At 36.5% G+C, this 21,622-nt stretch overlaps 1 protein-coding gene across 1 annotated transcript in view; it reads left to right on the forward strand.

Moving 5' to 3' along the window:
• FRY (FRY microtubule binding protein) overlaps nt 1-21,622 on the forward strand; it is a 154,659-nt gene that overhangs the window by 62,619 nt on the left and 70,418 nt on the right. Inside the window, 16 exon segments of the mRNA XM_062514919.1 lie at nt 1,450-1,553; nt 2,014-2,122; nt 3,059-3,145; nt 4,902-5,073; nt 6,182-6,314; nt 10,490-10,597; nt 14,802-15,057; nt 16,147-16,329; nt 17,220-17,306; nt 18,820-19,079; nt 19,391-19,457; nt 19,459-19,581; nt 20,342-20,438; nt 20,441-20,465; nt 20,656-20,690; nt 20,693-20,712. Of these exon segments, the coding sequence (XP_062370903.1) occupies nt 1,450-1,553; nt 2,014-2,122; nt 3,059-3,145; nt 4,902-5,073; nt 6,182-6,314; nt 10,490-10,597; nt 14,802-15,057; nt 16,147-16,329; nt 17,220-17,306; nt 18,820-19,079; nt 19,391-19,457; nt 19,459-19,581; nt 20,342-20,438; nt 20,441-20,465; nt 20,656-20,690; nt 20,693-20,712 (1,866 nt within the window).

A 21,622-nucleotide genomic window follows, 5' to 3' on the forward strand; every position in this document is an offset into this window, starting at 1 on the left:
CCACCAGAAAGGCTGGCACCTCAAAACCCAAGCCAAACTCACACAGCTGGAGGAAGAGCTGGAAATCTATCTGTTAGAGGGAGAGTTGTGCACATCAACGCCATGAACTTGGACAGATCTTGCACATGGACATGCCCATAATGTCCCTGGATGTATCTTAGCTTTTTATCATCTTCCTCTTAATCCTGTTTCTGCCATGCAGCTTGCTGTTCTAACAAAAAACTGGTCCACTGTTTTTTGAAAACTCCAGTGATACTGGTCTCAACCCTTTTCTCCTCCCTCTTTCTCAGTGGCCCTCACAGCTAACTGTCTCATCACTGGGATATTTGGACATTTGCTAATTTGATTAATGTGCCAAGTAAACTTTGACATTCCTTTTAGTATTTATTCTAAACATGTACAACAACCATTGTGTGCTGCTGTAATAAAGAAAAAAATATATATTCGGTTTTCTGTCTTTATAAAACTTTATTGCTTAAAATGTGTTGTCAAGGAGTTGAATGGAAATTGGAGCCCAAAAACAGCCTTTCTGTTCCTAAGTTTGTGACAGATGCCACATTGAAAGTTGAAGTTGTCTCCTGTATCACTGGCAAATTGTCTTCTCTTCGCATCATTTTGCAGGACTCAGACCAATACACATTCAGGAATTACTGATAGCATCAATTGCAGTTTCTTTGATCAAACTGCAGTCTTTGATCCATGACTCAACATTTGTCTGCCAAAAATATCTAAGATTTTTGCCATGGATATTTGCCCTGTGGGCCAGGCAAACCTTATCTCAGGTCAAAGTGTACTGTACTCCTTCAAAGTTTAACCCAGCACATGGCTCAACATGTGGGAGACCATCTGATTGGACTGCACTTAGTTGTTTTTTACTCAGACAGCCCTTACAACTGCCATAGAAACAGAAAACTGCATTTGACTGTAGAGACCCAAAGATAATCCTGTACTAGTTTCTAAAAATAAACAGCAATCCAGACAGATCAACCAATTCAGTCCAGCCAATCGCAGATGCCGTGTTAATTAGGACAGCTAAGCATCCACAGATTTTTGTCCTTTCACTTTTGAGTATATGTGGTACATTCCCTTACCTGTTCTTCATACCAGGCCTCCCCCATCGGGCAACAAGTTTTGAATTGATGTAATTTACTGAATAGTAAATTCTTTTCATAGTCATTTACAGGGGTTTACAAAGAGAGATTTTAAACTGTAACATGTATCTAATTTAACTAACTCAATACTTGGGTTTTTCACCAACTTAAGTAACAACAGAAGCAGGATCGGATACATGAGCATCCTACAGCTACAGGAATGGAGCACTGAGCAGTTGTGAGGCTGTGTCTTTTTGTAGTTTCATTATCAAAACGCCAAACTTTGGCATCCATTAAGTGTAGAACTTTCTTGATAATTTGTGCCTGAAGTTTTTTCTTATGTGATATGTTTCTCTAGAATAAGGACCCAAAAATGGCTCGAGTTGCACTGGAATCTTTGTACAGACTACTGTGGGTTTACATGATCAGAATTAAATGTGAAAGCAACACAGCTACCCAAAGGTAAAATGCTTTATTTGTAATGAAAATCCATTGTAGAGTGGATGTTGCCAGTGAAGCGGTTTTATAGTTCTCTTGAATTCCTTCAAATTGAACCTATTTCTGTTGTGAAATAAGAAACTCAACTGTACACAGCAAAATATTCCCTCTTGTGGCACTGTCAGTTATTCTGTCACCTATGAAAATTGTTGTATGAAGTGTTTCTGCTTTTGGAAAAATAAGAAGTCATTCCTTGTTAAGTGCGAGTTAAAAATACTTTTGAAGTGTCCGTTGACTGGTTAATGTACTTGTAATGTAGTAATGAAATAAAAAAATTACACTGGATTTGAAAGGATCAGAACAAGATACCCCATTACATTTACATTTCCAAGGAAGTTTCTTCTGGTCTTTCTAAATGGAGTGTCATGCTAAATGAAGGTCTGTGAGGGTCCAAAAATTTCTAATATTTATTTTTCTTTTGCAGTCGACTTATTACTATTGTCACAACCCTTTTCCCAAAAGGGTCCCGTGGTGTTGTGCCAAGAGATATGCCTCTAAACATCTTTGTGAAGATAATACAGTTTATTGCACAGGTATGGGAGAGCCATGCATGTATCTTTCCATATAATGAACAACTTATTTCCCCCATAACAAATTAACAAATAAGTAAAATTCTAATGACTGAATTTTTTGCAGCCCTGTTGACCTGATCTTTCATCCAGGGAATGATGAAATTATTGACTGAGCTGCGGGAAACTTCTTTTGAACAATAGGTTTTGATTAACCTCATTCTGTTGAAAATAGATTAAAATGAGTTCGCTTCAACTCATGTGTAGTTTTTGTCAGTTTTTAACATTTCCAGCAAGTCAAAAAATGCATTTGTTGACACACTGTGACTGTCAGTAAAGTTCAATATTAGGCCATGTTTCATCCTGATACTGAATCATCCCTGCTATACAGGACAGTAAGTTGCACTGCTTTCAAAGCAGCAAGTCAGATGTCAACCAAGTTCAGCATGAAATTGATGCATGTAGTTTTCATCAGTTCAAATGGGAACTGCTAAAATAAACTAACCTGCCGTGCTGGAACTTTCATCTCTTATGACTTAAATTCAGAAAATTTTCCCATTGAGCAAAGCGCTTAAGCACATACTTAAAGTCTGTGAATAGGAATGAAGCAAAAAACAGATGCTTGAAATCTTCCCTTAACTTTGCCATCTGTGAACAAACTCTCTTTATGTAAAATAGTGTGTTAGTGCCACAATTACCGCAGTTCAAACGAAATAATTGAAAGCTTTATTTCCAAAATGGACCATTTTATATCTAAATGCTATACGTTTTTGATTTTGTCAACAAAAAGCATTGTTAAAAGCTTAGAACTCATAATATGTTCTACATACTTCTGAAAATCTGGTTTTCTAGATATTTAAATATCCCTGATTAAACTGGTTTTTAGTGTTCTGTAGCCTTAATGAAAATAACTACCAGAAGTGAGCATCTTAATGATTTGCAGTATTTTTGCTATTACAGGAACGTTTAGATTTTGCAATGAAAGAAATTATCTTTGACTTCCTTTGTGTTGGAAAACCAGCAAAAGCTTTCAGTCTCAACCCTGAGGTATGATTTACATCTGCTTCTTTTTTTTTTTTTTTTTCTCCTAGTTAGTATGTATTGTATTTTGCTACCTTTACTTCCTGGTTGCATTCTAAGTATGCTTTCACCTTTGTCCAGTTTTAAGGCCAAATCTTGAATCTGATTTATTGGTACAATACATCTGTGAACTTCTATCTTTAAAATGCCACATTGTTTATGTTTTTCTGATGTTTTCTCAGCAAAGAATATCAAATGTGAACTAGTCCAAATGTATCAAACAAAAAGAAAAGTATTAATAAAACTATTGGTTGCAGTATGAATTTATCACTCTGCTGTTGTTACATGCAACGCCTTAAACTATTTTAATAAAACAGTATTTTTTCTGTAACAGTGCCAGTGTTTTTCAAAACAGTTTTACTGAGAATACATGATGCAAGAAAACTTGAAAAAGAAAACAATAAATTGTCTAATAAAATTTTACCACTCTGACCAGCAAAGCTTCGCTGGTGTTGGTGTCATGAGTCAGCTTCCTAGCACTTTTTTTTTCCTACAGAAAACAATCAGAAATTTGGAAAACTTTTCAAAAAATTTAAAATATAAATAAGCACTAAGAGTATAAAAACTTCTCTTAAAAATGTATAATTCCTTGGAATTTTGAAAGTAATTTCTTTTGAAAATTAAGGAAAAATACAAAATAATTTATGATCCTCTCATAAAACATGTCTATTAATCTTGCAGAATTAAACTGGTTTATCAGTTCAGTGAGATGCTAAAATAGAATGATTGCCTTGCACAAATTATATTTGCTGCAAAAAATGTGGAAAACTAGATTAAACTTTCTACTGTCGAAGACAGGAAAAATGAAAGGCAGGCTTTACTTTGAACACAGCTTTCATCTTTCTGTAGCAGAGTAAAAAAGAATGAAACAGAATTTTTGAGCGGGCATTCCACACCGTGCTCTGGGTCAGCCACCTGCAACAGTGACTGAGAAAGGTCCTACGAAGGACATTTTGTGTTAGCCCAGCTGAGAGGGGGTGGACATAGTCCATAGCTTCTTGTTGAATCAACATCTGAAATTTTACTGTTTCTCAACAGCATTTTAAGTCTGAAAAAAAAATTATACTGTAACTTTTTTATGTACATAGACTTTAGCATTCGTAAAAAAAAATCCCCATAATCTGTGTAAATGCATCTCTGTCTTAGTTTTTGGAACACATTCCAAAGAAACTGAAAACATTCTAGTCTTTCAATCACTGTAATGCAAAGTTTGAAAGTTTTCCTCTCGTGCTTTCCCAGAAGGCATTCAGGTCACTTAGATTCAGCTTCCTAATATTTTCAGATTGTAGTTTTGGCATTGAGCATCATTCCAGACTTTTCTGTCATTATGATTAACCCTGGGGCCTTTTGAGACAGCTACTGATTTTTTATTTTTTTTTTTTTTCATAACAGATGTAGGTCATTTATGTTTAACTCAAGGTCCCTTTAAGATGCATTCTACACTACAGATCATATCCAGGTGTTTTATCCTGAAGATAAAAAGATAATGTGCTAATGCAAATACTTAAAGTTCTGAGAGGGGAGGGCACTGCTCACAGAGGAGATAAGAATTCACTATTTATTTCATGGGCAGGTTTTGTGAAATATGTCAGACTAGTTAATGTAGTGAAGATACAGAAAAAAATGCTGACAAGTGCATTCTCAAGGTTTCAAAGTGAATGAAGAATATGAGTAGAATATGATTATTTGATTATGGTACTCATCCATCTTCTAAACTTCACAGAGAATGAATATTGGCCTGAGAGCTTTCTTGGTAATTGCTGATAGCTTGCAGCAAAAAGATGGTGAACCACCAATGCCAGTGACTGGAGCTGTCCTTCCCTCTGGAAACACTCTCAGAGTGAAGAAAACATATTTGAGCAAAACTCTTACAGAGGAGGAAGCTAAAATGATAGGTCAGTAAGAGAATGGACAATATGGAAACTTGTGCGAGAATGGATGTGAACATGTTTTCAGCACTTGAACAGAATAGTTTATTATTTGTTAAGTATTTGATTTATTTTTGTGTTGTAAGTATTTAATTTATTGTGTGTTCTAATGAAATGTACAGTTCAGTTTGACAAATGCTGCTTTTCATAGGTTATTCTGAAAAGCCCTCAGTCGTGCTCCATAAGAGCTAGCCACCGTCTGTTCTGGGAGGGGTTGAAGACTTTAATCTTTCAGTAGTAGTCTTTAATCTTTCAGTGCTGATAGCTGTGTTTGTTCATGGATATTCATCCTATTAGAAATAGTGCCTGTGCTCTAAGATGTACCAGCTTTGAAAACCATCAAAGATTACACTGATAGCCTCATTTTAATTGCAATATCTTAAACTTTCAAAATGGGAAAAGTTTTAAATCAAAAATAACATTGTACTGAAGTGCCTACATTAATAGCACTGCTGTCTTGGGCTTCGATGTAGAGCAAGAATCCTGTGCTGTAGAAGAGCCTCTATCATGCCCTGAAGGTGCCTGGTATTGTTGGCAAAAAGATAAAACTTGGCTGCTCATCTTCACACTTCATTAAGTCCCCAAATTTACATTAATTAAATGAAGTCTACACCAGAGGCAAAGACCTGTGTTGTACTGTGCTAGTTCATTGTAGTAATATCAAGAAAATAAGCAGTGTGAGACCCACTGCTGTTGAAGTATTTAAGGTATTTGAGGACAGTATTTGAGAATAGTATTTGATAACATATGTTTGCACTACCAAATTTTTGTATTAGCCATTTCATTACTGTTTAATGATCCAGTATTCCAGTGTCCATGTGTAATATGTAAGCATTCTTTTTGGAGCAGGCAAAATATTCTGGTTTTGGATCAGGAGATCATTACTAATGGAATATGCTGGCTCAGGAGGAAGGCATTTTTCTTACTTCATGAACCACAGCATGACTAAGCAACTTTCTTTTCCAGCATGTATCTATAAATGTATATGTAAATGTAAATTTACATGTAAATGTACATGTAAATGTATATGTATCTATAAATATCCCAAATTATACAAAAAAGCATATTTTTGCAGGTATGTCACTGTATTATTCTCAAGTAAGGAAAGCTGTGGACAACATACTCAGACACCTTGACAAGGAAGTGGGTCGGTGCATGATGCTAACCAACATACAGATGCTTAACAAAGAACCTGAAGACATGATTACGTGAGTGCTAAAGAACACTAATTCCCATGAAACCTGGAGATGTAATTTTGGAACTTTTTTTCTATTTTTGTCCATCATGAGTCATCAGAGAAACAGCAAGAAACAGGAGCATTAGCTTAATTAGTATATACTTTGAGAAAATGTTTATGACAAGTTGACTGCGCTTCTTTGAATGCTGCAGTGTTTGGAACTGAAGATGTTCTTGATGTAGGTAAAATCATGTGTGAATCCTATGGTTGTTTAGATGGTAGAAGTAGAATGCTAAAGTAGAACACCTGGCAGCCTATGCTCAGAACACTGTCTCAGAGTATATTTGCATCACTGAACTTCAAAATGAATGCAGTTAATTCTGTAAATCCCTATTAGTAATAATATTCCAAAATTCCCTTTGCTTTTCATGCCTGTAATCAAAATCAAATCTTAATTAAAAACCCAAGTAATTTTGTGATAAGGCTTGGATTTAAGCAGTATCCCTCTGGAACAGAATCAAACCAGTGTGCTTCAAGCTGTGTTGAACAGCACCATTTTTCACTTTCATCCAAAATTATTAGTGAGGGAAGGTTCCTGGAGAGAGTTCTGGTTAGGTGAACATGAAGTAGAGACTAGAGACACAGAGACATCACCTGATACATGCAGAGCAGAGACTGTAGAGATCTCAACTGTAAGGAGACCTTGCATACCTCTCTTGTTGGAGCAGTGGACATGCTTGTTATTCTAGAAAAGAAACAACCCCTGGAAAAAAGTTTGAGGTGTAATGAAAAGGACACTAGTCTCTTTGAGAATTTTTTTATTTATTGCTCAAAAAAGTCAGCTTGCTAAGAATTCTGTGAGTGATAGACTGGCTGCACTGACTGGCCAAATTGAGCTACCTGGTACAATTGATACAATCTTTATGTTTTTGTACCTCTGCCATTATTTGCTGCAGTGCCTCTAGGTGAGACTGCAAGCTGTGTCACCAGCATTGTCTTTATTTATATTCACAGCTAATATTACTATCCAATAATATTTAATATTTTTTTTGTAGTCCTACCCCGTGCTCTGTTCAGTTCTCACAGTTTTCATAACCATTTTGAGTGTTCAGGCTTTTGGGGTAGGGAAAGCAAGTTTTGATACTCACGTTTTATTCCCAAAAGATAATTACACAGTGAAACCTTGGGCACTAAGAGAAGTGTGCTTAGTCTTCTCTAGAAATATCCTTTGGGTGGTTTCTCAGCATCACCAAAATGTTGTTTATTTTTAGAGTCAGAGAACAAATAGACTCAAAACAGTTTTTAAATTTCAGGAAATCTTCAGATTTGGTAGTAACTTTTGTCAGAAACATGAAGATTGGAATATTTAGGGTACTGCCTTTTGTGTTGTACTTTATAATCAGATGAGCTCTAATTTAATATATACACTTGAAAGGCAAAAAACATTATAACACATCTTTACTTGTTCTTTCAAAGGAAAAAAATATCTGGGATGCTTAATTATCAGTGGATCTCAAATCATGTGAACTCACAAAAAACATCAGTAGCTATTACTGTCAGTATTGAAAATTATCCTTTCAAAAACTGCATTGTAGATATGTAGGAAAGACAACATTCTTTTTATGTAATTGCTTCCCATTTTATTCACAAAATTCTATGCTTCACTAGAGTTACATATTTATTTTGAATTCTTATAAGCTTTAATTGGTAGATATTGCACTATATTTATGTAGATTTTAAAGTTACTGCGTTTGTCATAGTTACGTAAAGTTTATGTGTAAACCATAAAATGAATACCATTGTGGCATTTTTATTAAAAAATAAAATAAGAATCAGAGGGCAGTAGCTAGGCAGTGATCAGACAAAACATTGTAAAGTATGCAGATTCTGCAATTTTCTTTGGCAGTGTTGCACTTGCTTCATGACAATATTTAATTAGTGATCCTTTAAACATTTATTGTTGAAGTAATAAATGCCAGTATGGAAGGTCTTATTAAAATCCTGAGTAAGAAGCATCCTTTGCATCCTGCGCTGGGATATGAATTTCAGTACTGGTTATAATTACTTTCCAACACTTAGTTATAATAGGTCATCCATTTTTCTCAAACACAAACCTGTCCTTGCAAGTACTTCAAAGGCTGTGCCCGTTTGCTCAGATGGTAAGTTGGGAACTTGAGCCTGAGGTTTGGATCTTCTCCTTCTACTCTTCTGAGCAGCTGATAAGCCATGGAACACCCACAGATTTTATATTTATAAATAATTACTCATTTGCCTTCAGAAGAGTTCCTCTCAAACTATTATTTTACAAGTCTCCATTTGAAACGCACAAACTTTGCCCTCCCTAGGGCCTGAGCATAAGAAAACTGCAAAGTTCATTTTCCATTTCAAGTCATCAAGGAAGACTTGTTTTGCCTGCACATAAAATTCTCAATGGCGCTTTAATGTTTACAACTGTAAAAATACAGGATTTTTTGTTAGTTATTAATACAGCTACTAGTATTTGCTTTAGTGATAATAGTTGAAAGGGATTTGTTTATAACTAAATTCTCAGTGAGATGTTGTATTTTACTCCTTTTCCAGTCAGTTGCTGACATCTTTCAAGTTCTATCTGTTAGAATACAGATACAGTGAGGCAGAGGTAATGAAACATGAATATAGTTTCTCCTAACTGTATCATTACAACAGTTAATTTAAAATATGTCAACATTTTATTCATGTAATATATATCCAAGCTGGTAAGTAGGGTGTTAACAGACAGTATGGTTTTCACTACAAAACTGTCTTTAATCTTTGAATTAACTAAGTCTAAAACTAGTTTATTCCTTTTCTGTACTCACTGAACTTTACTCAGTGTTACTCACTGAAATAATGAATACAGAAAACCTTCTTTCAGACTGCATTGCATCCAGGCTTTCTCTGTGGCTGAACACAAAAGTAAGATACCCAAATGCAATGTTCTCTGTTAGGTGGAGAGACAGGGTAATGTAGTAACCAGGGCAATCGACCGGGGTGCAGGATAACTAAGTTCATACTTTGTTTTGTCACTCCATTTCAGTGTGCTGTTAAGTAGCTTACAATGCTTCTTCATGTCTCTTTTTCTCCCCTTATTCTTTTCTGGTTCTAATGGAAGCATATTAAAAGAGGAATAATCTTTCTCTACATTTTTATAATGTGGTCTCTAAATAGGACCTTACTTTTTTTGATTCTTCCAAAGTATATTACAGGCTAATAATTACTAATATTGTGGGAAAGACTGCACAGTTTAAAATGCTGTTAGGCTTTGGTAATTTCCTCCATCATCAGATAATAGGTGATTGAGATAAAAATGAGCAAATTCTAAAAAATCCACACTTTGGGATTTACCTGAAGGACTTACTTAATCTGCAGACTTATCAAAAATGTTGAAAACAAGTTCAGAAAACAACTGCATCTGTTTTGAAAATAATCAACAGCTGAAACTTGAGCTACTTTTAGAAGACTCATGGACTTCCAACCTAGTGTTTGGTTCATGCTGAACTTTGTGCTTAATGACTTTTGCAGGCTGTTAGGGAACAGTTGTGCCATTCCACAGATTAGAACACCCTTAGGGCTGCTAAAACATGTTCTAGCTGATAAGAGTTGCCAAAATGCTGTTATCTCTGGCAGGGATCAGCAGAAACTCTCTGGCCATACCTACCTCTAAATTATACATCTTTTTCAGTATAAAAATGTATCATGATGGTTTTCCATAGGCTTGTCCTCTGCTGGGGGCAAATCTCTGGGTCTACAGTTGTGTTAATTCAACTTGTTACACACCTGCTATTTGCTTTATGCAACTGGTGAAATATAGCTGCACTGTGATGGAGAACACCCCAACTCTCTCCTCATTGCCTCATCCAAAGCTTGCATCATATAAAAGCTGATACTGATGGAGGAATCTTCCTATATTATACCTCAATTTTTTATATAAATGCAATTCCTCTCAGAAGGAAACAAATGAATCCTTAATAATTGATTTTTCAAGTAATGTATAGATGTGTTGCATGAAAAATGTCCAAATCAAAGCCATTTATTCAATGGGAAAATGTATTCATGCCTCTTTCTTATTTCATTATAGTGTCTGGCTGTCCATTTTGATGTTCTTAGTAGGCCTCTGGCACTTTAGAGGTGCACCATTTAACACAGTTCCTTCTTAAGCTTAGTTAAAATTCTGCTTTAATTTTGCAGTGGTGAAAGAAAACCAAAAATCGATCTGTTCAGAACATGTGTTGCTGCTATTCCTCGATTACTTCCTGATGGAATGTCAAAACTTGAGTTGATCGACTTGCTGGCAAGGTAAACTGTGCAAATGTTGAATGACTGCTCCAGGGGAGCAGTGTGAAAAGCTGAGCTGCAGAATATGTAACTGTTTCTTTTTATATATGCTTTAAAAAATAAATTGCTCTGTAATGAATTAGACAGAGATGTCCTGGCATCTTTTTACAGTTTTTGTGGTTTTATTATGGTTCATAATTTTATGAAAAAGTTGGTATGTCCTCCAGAATTTTCCCATCAGAATGTAGGTTGTGTGATATTTGCTATTATTCAGGAAAGTCACAATATATTATTGTTTTCTATGCATCACAGCATTCTGATTAATTAGGAGAAAACATCTTTTCTTTGTAGTGGAAAAACATGGAGATATCTGTTTAGTTTTGATTTATGATTCCCCCATGTCTCTTTGGTAAAACAGAATGTGCTAGATGTGGTATATTACAAAAACCTTTTTACATTTCTATTATTATTAATAATAATAATGATAATAATGTGAGTAATAAAATAAAGAAAATATAAATCTGAAAAATAATATATCCCTCCGCTGAATTTGTCTGAGCAGACTTCACTGAACAAGGTAGTCTGTGACATGACTGATACACCACTTAGGTTTCAGGACATTAAATCAGTGACTTGTGGCAAATAATGATGATAAAAGGTGCTGGTCAGTTCAGAAAAGTCTGTTACATTTCAGTTCAAGTATCCAAGACCAAGGTTCCAGGTTGTGTTCTTTATGTAAGTGCATTATGGTATTAAATTGAACCAAGAGGACTTTGCAGCATATTGCTCTCAGGTAACTGCGGCAAAGCAGACGTTGTCACCCTGTTTTTGCTTTTCAAACATCACAGATGTGGGAGCAACAGGTGTGGGAGCCAGAAGGCTACATACAAATACAGTTTTTTCTGCTCTGTGAACAACTACCTCCCAGTGATGTGCTAAAACAGTGAAACAATTGATTCTGGTAGTAGTGGAGAGTGCAGACAGCCAAACAAGCCAAATCATCAGCCAGCAGTAGGTGTGCTGCAGTGCATGGCCAGCTTGATTTCCTTGTGTGCACATTGCCTGCTATAAATCACTTGTAGGTTGTTTTAAATCATTACATTATTAAATTATACAGATACCTTATTAAACAGTTGCATCAGTTCTGCTTAAGGGAAATTTAAAAGGACATGTTTCCCTTTAATCCAGTATTTTAACTAGAGTTATATCCTTATTAATGGCTTTAACTGAGCTGGTAAAAAGCACGTATCTATTCAGGTCACAGCTATTCAATCACAGGATTGTCCAGGTCAGACCTGTCTTTACTCTTTAGAAAACTTGGATGCCAGTGTGAGTTTCTTTATAAATTAATGCTACCCTCCTTAAGTCTCACAACTGCCATATAACCACTGGTCTATCTTTATTCTGTCATCAGACTTCATTCAGAAAAGGTCAGCCGTCATTCCAAGTATTTCTTGGGTAATTGCCCTGCTGGGACAGTGCAAGCCATAAGTTTTCTGAGTTACCTGACTCTGACTGTGAAAAGAAGTGAGACACCAAGAGGAGCTGAGGGAAGCTAGAGCAACTAGCTAGAGCAACTTCAGAAACAACTGCATGCTCAGCCTTTCCCCATAGAAGACAAACTCTGGAAAGCTGTTCTCTCCTACATGTACTCATGCTACAGCATCTTCAAGACATTGGTAGTGTTTTAAGTCATATTCCTAAGTATAAGCAAGGGAAACACAATTTAGGTAAAATAGGTAGGTACATAGTAGGTTGGAAAGCAATTAACAAACAGTTTAGAGCTCAGAAGACATATAGAGTGGTGTTGAAACAACTGGGTAGGGTCTCAGTATTGCAGAACAAGATCACAAACTGAACAGATACAAAGAAGTGATGTTCCTATGAAAAGACAAACCTTATTCACATGTATAGGTCTAGAAGGTTTTCCAAAAAGTTCTTCTGGTCTAATCAGTATCAAGGATGCCTGATTTGGAGAAGGAACATGCAAGCTGGGGCATTTTAGTTGAAGAAGAGACTGTCCAGAGAACAGGGGGGGAAAAAGACAAGTGAATTGAAAAAATTGAGTCTATTTAGCCTGGGACAGCATGAACTGAAAGCTGTCTTCAGAAACATACCTTCAAAGAGGAAAGTAATAAACTATTTAAAGAGTTATTACCTGGCCTAAACTTAATGTGAATCATCAGAATGCCCTAGCACCAGATCTGCTTCTACATTCTCTATGCTGTCCCATGTTTATTTGAAACCAGACTGACTGCTTCTCCCAATTCTGAAAGTGTAGGCCCAGAAGGTAAGCATCTGCAGTTCTAGAGAGCTCTGCATTACAATATTGTGTGTTCTCGGTCAGAAACTAGACTCAATATAGGGATAAGAAACTTCAGAGAGGTAAAGTTTCAGTTTCTCCCTGTTTTTTAAAAGAACCCTAGAAGCTGTTCTGCCAGGGATTTCTGTGGGCCTTTGCTGTTGAGATGGAAAGCTGTTAAATATTTTCTTTTCACAAGAGATAAAGTTACGTCTTTGAGTTAATTGGTTCTTGTATTCACAGTTTGGTTTGAGTTTTTCATCCTCACAACAGATGTGTCTTGGTTGTTTTCAGAAGGAGTCTGCAAGTCAGCAGCTAGACTCTTTGCCAGGACAGCTGTATTCAAATTTTAAACCATGAAGCAGATGTCAAGTATATAGTGTACCTTTTGGCCTTTCACTGCCCACTGCAACCATTCATTACGAATTCCTGAGTAGGTCTTAAATTTGACTGACTCAAGTGCAAACAAACAGACTTGTACTTGCTTCCTGCACTGCCTGTCATACAGTGGTAATACATAGATGTATTCTTATGCTCAATTTGAATTTCATTTCATTAGATAATGCCACTGGGCAGTACCTTGGGCTTAGGAGATGTCTTTTGTATCCTCTTCTCCGTTATTGCTTTGTGTCACTGTGAATGTCATTTCATGGGTGACTTAATTGTGGTCTCGAAAGGTTTTGCTTGTTTATCTGGTTTTGGCATTCCAAAAAGGAGACAAAAATGATTGTTTCTGAGCAAAACAAAATACTGTGTTTCTAAATATATGTGGGAAGTCACATGGTTATTAAAGCATGACAGTTATTTTTAGAGTCATACTCGCCAGGGGTGAATTTTCATGCCAGTTGTTTTCTTTTCACTTAAATAAAATGTCCCCTGCCTCCAAATTAGGCAGCTATAATGAACCAGATTTTTTATGAACCACATCTCATCATACACTTCCAACTGAATGGACTTTGGTTCCACTCCATTTGCTATTTTGGGTTTTTTTCTCCTAGCTTTCTGTCCATTTCATTATAATGAGTCCTCCTTTTCATCTGTGTGGATAAAATGTAGATAAAATACTTTGAAAATTAGTTCTAACACACTACAGAAAATTACAGTCCCATGGGTAATTAAAACAAAATGCATCATAAAGGCAATGAACCAAAAATTGCAGAACACACTAATCTAAATTTATTTCATTCTGCCAACTTCTAACATAGAAGTAGTTTGATAATTTCTGTATCAAAATAAAGTATAATTTTTTTTATGTTGAGAAGGACTTCAACATGATGCAAATAATGAAGAAAATAAAATTTGATAACGGGATCTGAAAAGTCACCATCTTTCAGAATGACTTTGAGGGTGTTCAGTGTGTTTCTAAAAGTATGTAAAGTTCTGGTGCTGTTTTCCCCATTTCCTCATCCTAAGTTATTTAAAACATAATACAGGTTTTAATTCTGATGTCTCATTTTAATTATTTTGAAGATTTGCTTTCATTAATTGTGATTTCGGTCTTGGCTAAAGAGTTGTTTTAACTGTTAGCTGACCTGTTGTGATTCTTTTATTTTTATGTTTAATGTCAAAACATAAATACATAAATTCTGAAATTATGTATTTATTTGTAAGCCTTTTATTATCATACCTATATGAAAGTTATTGAGTTATGAGTAAAAAAAAATATACTTAGTTTGAGAAAAGTTGCCTAATTATGTAGAGTTACCCTGTTTCAGGAAGGGAGTACACTTCTTTTGGATCTGTGAATATCTTCTGCTGTAGCAAGAACTACAATATAGAAAATAGGTCAAGGATGTTGTGGTCAGCAATAATGAAACCAAGATTGCATCATCTGCCATTGTCTGTGGGAATTTTCCATCACTGTCATGTACTGATAAGCACTCATTACATATTTTATTATCTGACATTAACTTTTGCTTACAGGCTGTCCATCCATATGGATGATGAACTTCGACACATTGCACAGAATTCTCTTCAGGGCCTACTTGTTGACTTTGTTGACTGGCGGGAGGATGTACTCTTTGGTTTCACTAATTTTCTGCTCCGTGAAGTGAATGACATGCATCATACCCTTCTTGATACTTCACTGAAGTTGCTGCTACAATTGCTGACGCAATGGAAACTTGTAATACACACTCCAGGAAAAGCTTCTGAGCAGGCCAAAACCAGATCTGGAGAGGTATGGAATCAAGAGATCTGTGTCCTAACATTTTTACTAATTGAAGGCAGAAATTATGTTCCTTGTTACTGCTGTGGTTTGTGTGTTTTGTATTTACTCACCTGAGAAGAATTCGCCATGCAAGATTTTTTTAGGTAATTAGTTCACATGTCTTTTGAGGACAGCCATGTCCTTGTGTAATACAGCAGATGTTGTTGTTGAGCAACATAAGAGAATGCATGTCAAACTAAAATATGCACATCAACAAAAGCACATAAAGTGAAATATGTGTATGTAGATGTGGCAGAAGGACATTTTCCCAGGGCTGAAACAGATTGATAATTCTAATGGGAATGCTGTGAAGAGTGAAGTAGATTCTCTTTTCCCTTGGTTGATTCAGAAACATCAAGGAACCTGATTGTTACCATAGCCTGCTGTCTCCACGTGTTACACACATTTCTGGGAACTGAACAGCTTTTCTCCTGCTTCTCCCATCTGCACTCTCCCACAGATATTTTCATTATGAAAAGTGATTTTTAGGCTTCTTATCTCCTACACTAATCACACTGAGTAATGTTTTCCTTTGGGCAAACAGGATGTATGTTTTATATCACAGAGGACCAGTAATTAACAGGTAATAACAGGAGTACATAAAAATGTAGAAAAGAGAGATACTCACTACTTTTCATTAAATATTGTTGCTCTTTACTGGTGAGGTTGGGTTCTAGATGCCACCTACCTAAGGTGTTGGCTGCTACAGGACCAAAGAAGGACCTGAGGACATGCTCTTTGGAGTAGAAAAGGTGTGGTGTTCACCGTCTGACTTACTCATGTTTTAATGGAGGATGGAAAAAAGTGGGTAGATAAACTAAAAATTAGAAGGAAGGATTTGTTCAATGGACTGTGTTCATGCATTGCTTTTGTGGAACAAGGTAACCTAAAGCAACAAAACTTGGTTGTTTGAGAGAATTATGTCAAGTTTCTCAGTCCAGCATCTAAACGGCCTCTGCATTTTGATGCTTTACATGTCCTAGTTAAATAGAACATTTCTTGGAGACTTGGTTTGCAAACAGCACCGCTGCATTTTCTCCCCCTTGCACTGTTCTACAGCTGATACCAAATGGATCCAGCCACAGGATCCAGTCTGAAAGGAGCCCCTATTCCAACGTCCTGCACGCAGTCGAAGGATTCGCGCTGGTTCTGCTGTGTAGTTTCCAGGTCGCGACGCGGAAGCTGGCTGTTTTAATCCTCAGAGAAATCCGGTCTTTGTTCTTGGCCCTTGGCCAGGCAGAGGTAGGATTTTTCTCTTCTGGAACTTCGAGTTAAAATTTCCTGAAGATAAAGCTCAAAATTGCTATTACAGTTGCTTTTAATGTAATTGCTGCAGTGTAGCAGGTATGCACTTAGTTTATAAAAAAGCATTTTATCTCAGCTTACTATTTCTGTTTGCCTTAACACTGCAAACCTTTCTGTGGGCTCCATAATGTAACATGGATGGCGAATGCCCTGCATAAGAATTTGAAGGGAAATGTACAGCAACTTCAGTTTTCTCTTGGAATTATGTGAATGTAAAATACACTGTAAAACCTTTTTTGCTGCATGGTTCATTTTTGTATGGTCAAGATTATAAATTTATATTGGAATTGAAACCCATCCCTGTGGCATACCATTGTGGGTGAAAAAAACCCCCAGCATAAGACACCTTTAGGTCATTCACATGTATTTTCCTTCTATAGTAAAGACCTCTAAGTCTTTTTTATGGATACAGAAATCTGGAGAGTCATGTTGTGTACTGGCGGTCACAGCTCAGTGAGCCATCTAAATGCCTAAGAACACAAATATGTGTGTTCATGGCAAAGGAATGCTTCAATAAACAGTAAGCTAAGTTTTCAGTCTTTTGATACCAGCTATCCAAAGTCATTTGGGATTTTCTGATATGTGCTTTTGTTCTCTAAGCAGTGAGCTATAGCCACAAATTAACTTCATTTCAAACCACAGCTTGGACTTAGTTCTCAGATTAATTTGAAAAAGACAAAATGTACCCGTCGTTAACAATGAATATTTTTAGCTACTTCAGATTCATGTCCCAATTTTTAGATGTTTCTGTTGCATATCCCAGAAACAAAAGAAGGGAAATAATTTGGTCAGGAGAGCAGTAAACTTGTATTCTCTGTGTTATGCAGGATGATGACAGACCTATGATTGATGTCATGGATCAGTTGAGTTCTTCTATTCTTGAAAGCTTTATTCATGTGGCTGTTTCAGATTCAGTAAGTACTACTTTACTGTCACTGTTTGTGTTTACATAACAAATATCAGACATGAAATACTAAAAATAATACTGCTAAAAATCAAAGAAATCATGCAGCTTCACGGCTCCAGCCATCTATCCAAGAGCTCCAAGGCTCCACAATGTCCCAGACAATCTGTTCTATGAAAGTAATCATACTATGGATATGGAAGATGCTGCACAGAAAAAAAGAACAGTTGAGAAAGTCTTATTGCTAGCACCACCTAATGCTGGAGGCACTCGCTGCTGTCATCTGTTTGAGAAGGGAATAATAAGCTTTAGCTCCCTTGTCTCCTCAGAGGGTGGCCCTGCCTGCACCCCTGAACATAAAGCTCCAGAGTGATTCACAGCTGGTGTGAATCTCTCACTCTCTCAGGGGCCTGATGTGTCTGATATGCATCAGAGATTGAGCTTTTTAAATAAGTAAGTGTCAGTAGAAGAACTTACACATAAGACAACTGATTTTGCATGCTGTCCTAGAGATTAGTGAAAGGCCCATTTCCAGAGGGCAGGAACAATCAGTTTTTGGGGCGCTTTTCAGACTGATGAAGTTTAAAGCAACAAATGATCCTTGTTGCCAGATTGAGTGAATTTCCAGGGGTGTGGGTTTGTGCTACGTGTTGGGTGCTTTAAAAAGTAACTCCAGCCAGCAGTCAAGCCTTACATAGCCACTCATTCACTTCCCTGCCAGTGGGTCTGGGGAGAGAATCAGGAGGGTAAAAGCTGGAGAACTCATGGGTTGAGATACAGGCAGTTTAACTGGGAAGGAAAAAGCTGTGCACACAAGCAAAGCAAAACAAGGAATTAATCCACCACTTTCCATGGGCAGGCAGGTGTTCAGCCATCTCCAGGAGAGGAGGGCCCCATCACATATAGCAGTGCCTTGGGAAGGCAAATACCTTCACTCCAAATGTCTCTCTTCCTTCTTCTTCCCCCACTTTATACACTGAGCATGATGTCATATGGCCTGGAATCTCCCTTTGGTCAGGTGGGATCACCTGTCCTGGCTGTGTCTCCTCCCAGCCTCCCAGGCACCTCCAGCATCCTCCCCAGTATGGCAGTACAAGAAGCAGAAAAGGCCTTGGCTCTATGCGAGCCCTGCTGAGCAATAACAAAAACATCTCTGTATTATGAACCCTGTGTTCAGCACAAATCAAAACACAGTCCCATACCAGTCACTGTGAAGAAAATAAACTCTACCCCAGCCAAAACCAGCACAGAAGGGGACATTAAACTGGTGGGGGGTTATGCCCCTCTGCATCTGAAAACAGAAACTGAGCAAGAAAGAGACATTCTGACTTCATAATACAGGAATTAGGAATTTGTCTGAAATAACAGCACCTGGGTTTGGGTGTTGCATTTTCTAGAGGCCAAGGTTTGAACTTTTGCTTTCATTCTGTTTATTAATAATAAAGCAAAGCAAATGTGTTGCCTCTGTGCCTGGTTTCTGACTAGTACAGCAAGGAGCATTAATTTATCTTTTCTCTCCGTAGACAACAATCCCGTTAACACACAGTGTGGATTTGCAGTGGCTGGTGGAGTGGAATGCTGTCCTAGTAAATAGCCATTACGATGTGAAAAGTCCTTCCCATGTCTGGATTTTTGCACAGTCTGTTAAAGACCCATGGGTTCTCTGCCTCTTCAGTTTTCTTAGGCAGGAGAATTTACCAAAGCACTGTCCTACAGCTCTCAGCTATGCTTGGCCATATGCCTTCACGAGGCTACAGCTGATAATGCCTCTTGTGGATCCGAAGTAAGTGGCAATCTGCATTTCACTTTCTTTTGTGTGGACTGCGTGATTTTAATATAAAATTTCCTTTGCTCTCATGTTTGAGTGGTCACATCCTGCAAGGTGCCACACAGAAATTGGTGCCATGCAGGTTTGACTTTCATAAATGCAACTTGTAATTTTTTTATTTATTAATTTTTTCCTGTGTATCATGTCATGTTGAATTGCAGCTGGTAGATACATAGCATGTTTTATTCCCTCTTAAAATATTTTAAAATACTGTAATTAAGACTAGAAAATCATTTTAATAATTGTAATTTATATTTAAATTCTAGTATTCCTGTTAATGCAAAGAAAACAAGTACAGCAAGCAGTGGAGACAACTATGTTACTTTGTGGAGAAAACTACCTTATTCTGTGTTTTGGAGTAGCAAAGCCCAGTATTATGAGCCCAGGACACCTGCGTGCTTCAACACCAGAGATCATGGCTACCACTCCTGATGGAACAATGAACTATGATAATAAGGTGATGCAACCTGTTACAAGTAAACTATTTGTTTAGGAGAATTTTAAGCTTCATCCACATGCAAAATCCTATCCTGATGAAGGTATTTCAGTTAGGGAATATTTTGCTATATGCAAACTACTTAACACACATAATTAACAATTAAAACATCCGTATGATATGATGTGTTGATAAATATGTGGCAAAAAGCCACGGTGTTTTCAATATATTGGGTTGTTTGGGGTTTTTTTTGCATTTTGGGTAATGTTCATTCAAAATATAGAAGGTCTGGACACATGTTTTTAAGTTAACTTCAGTTTGTTACTCCCTTTCTTTCCTTGTAGTGCACTCCAATTTGTAAATTTAAAACATTAAGCAATAAAGCAGATTTCCAAATGCAAATTATATTCCTATTGGATATATGCCTTTAGAAGCAATAGTATATAAAATACACTTTCAAGTAGTAGCAACCTGAGAGGAGCAGTAGCCTCCGCAAATGCAGTTACTGGAATATTTTAATGAAGCAACAAATTAAGTAAATTACAATAATCTGAACTAAAGCAAAGAGAGTTTCCCAGAGTATTTACTTGCTAGGCATTATTGAGATGATTGTCAGACATCCAGTTAGACTGGGGATTGATATCCATAATAGTAAAATCATTCCAGCATGGTTTTACAGTATGTATTGATTCTCAGACAATGGTTGTGTATTTAAAAAAATTGTATTTACTTAATATTGATATCCTGACAATTAAATTCAACAATATTTAATATATTTTAGGCTATTGGAACTCCATCTGTTGGAGTCTTACTAAAGCAGCTAGTTCCTTTGATGAGACTTGAAAGCATAGAAATAACAGAATCACTTGTATTAGGATTTGAAGAACAAATTCCCTTGTTTTCAGGTACTTCTCCACTTATCATATTATCAGTTATTTGCCTCTAATACAAGTGCTTTATTTTTTCTGTAACTTAAATATATTTAAATTTTTATTTGCATTGCAGAGCTTCGTTTTTATATGTTGGATAAAATATTTATGTTTATCAAAGGTCATTAGATTTTGGTCACAAGTATTTATGTTTTTTTTAATTTAGGGAATTAGTAGAAGAACTCCACCCACTAATGAAAGAGCCCTAGAAAGGAGACCAGAGGTTAGTTGCAAAAATCAAATGTACAAGTTTTTTTAAAATGAAAAATTCTTTTTAAAATAGTAATTCTGTCTGTGTGAAATACACATATATTCTTTTGTACTAACTAGCAAATTAAGCTCTGTATGCAACAAAAAATTATATTAATTACATAATTTAAAATAATTCAATTAAACCTAGTTTAATTTAAATTCTATCAGTGATCTGAAATGTACAATATAGAATTCCATTCTGAGGAAAAATTTCCCATCCATATGGAACCTTCTGATACAGAACTTGGATATACTGAAAATTCACTTTCAGTATCTGGAAAAAAGAAAAAAAAAAAAAGCTTTAACACAGCTGGGCTACGAGCACATTTTTTAGCAGTGTTTAGTTGTGGTTTTATTTTCAGGGCAGGCAGGGGTCACATAATTTCAACTTCATGGAATCTCAGAATTACAGAATGGCTGGGAAGGGACCAAAGTGGTCTCCAACCTCCCTGCTCAGGCAGGGTCATCCTGGATCACATGGCACAGGATTCATTCTAAATACAATCAGTTAACTGACAAATAAATAAGAGTTTTAACCTTCATTATTGTAGTCTCTTTTGTTACAAGAGAAAGTAGTGCTGGAAGGGTTCCCAACAGATCTTCAATCCACACAAGAGAGAATTTTGTGTTCTTAAAAACCTCCGGTGATAAAATCCATAGCTTCAGTAAGCAGTTTAGTTGCAGGATGTGTCTATGCAGCTAAACAGAAAAGCCATGAGCAGACCTTCAGTACTGGACTCAAGTTCTGCTCCGAGTTCCCTCCTTGACTCAGTTTTGGACCATTCCATCTGCCTCCAAGATAGAAATCTGAGATGGGTCGTGGATAATTCTTAATAATTCTGTGTCTGGTCAATGTCCACAATCATTTCCATTCTGCGTTG

This window comes from Cinclus cinclus, chromosome 2, assembly GCF_963662255.1.
Source record: "Cinclus cinclus chromosome 2, bCinCin1.1, whole genome shotgun sequence".
NCBI classification, from domain to species: Eukaryota; Metazoa; Chordata; class Aves; order Passeriformes; family Cinclidae; genus Cinclus; species Cinclus cinclus.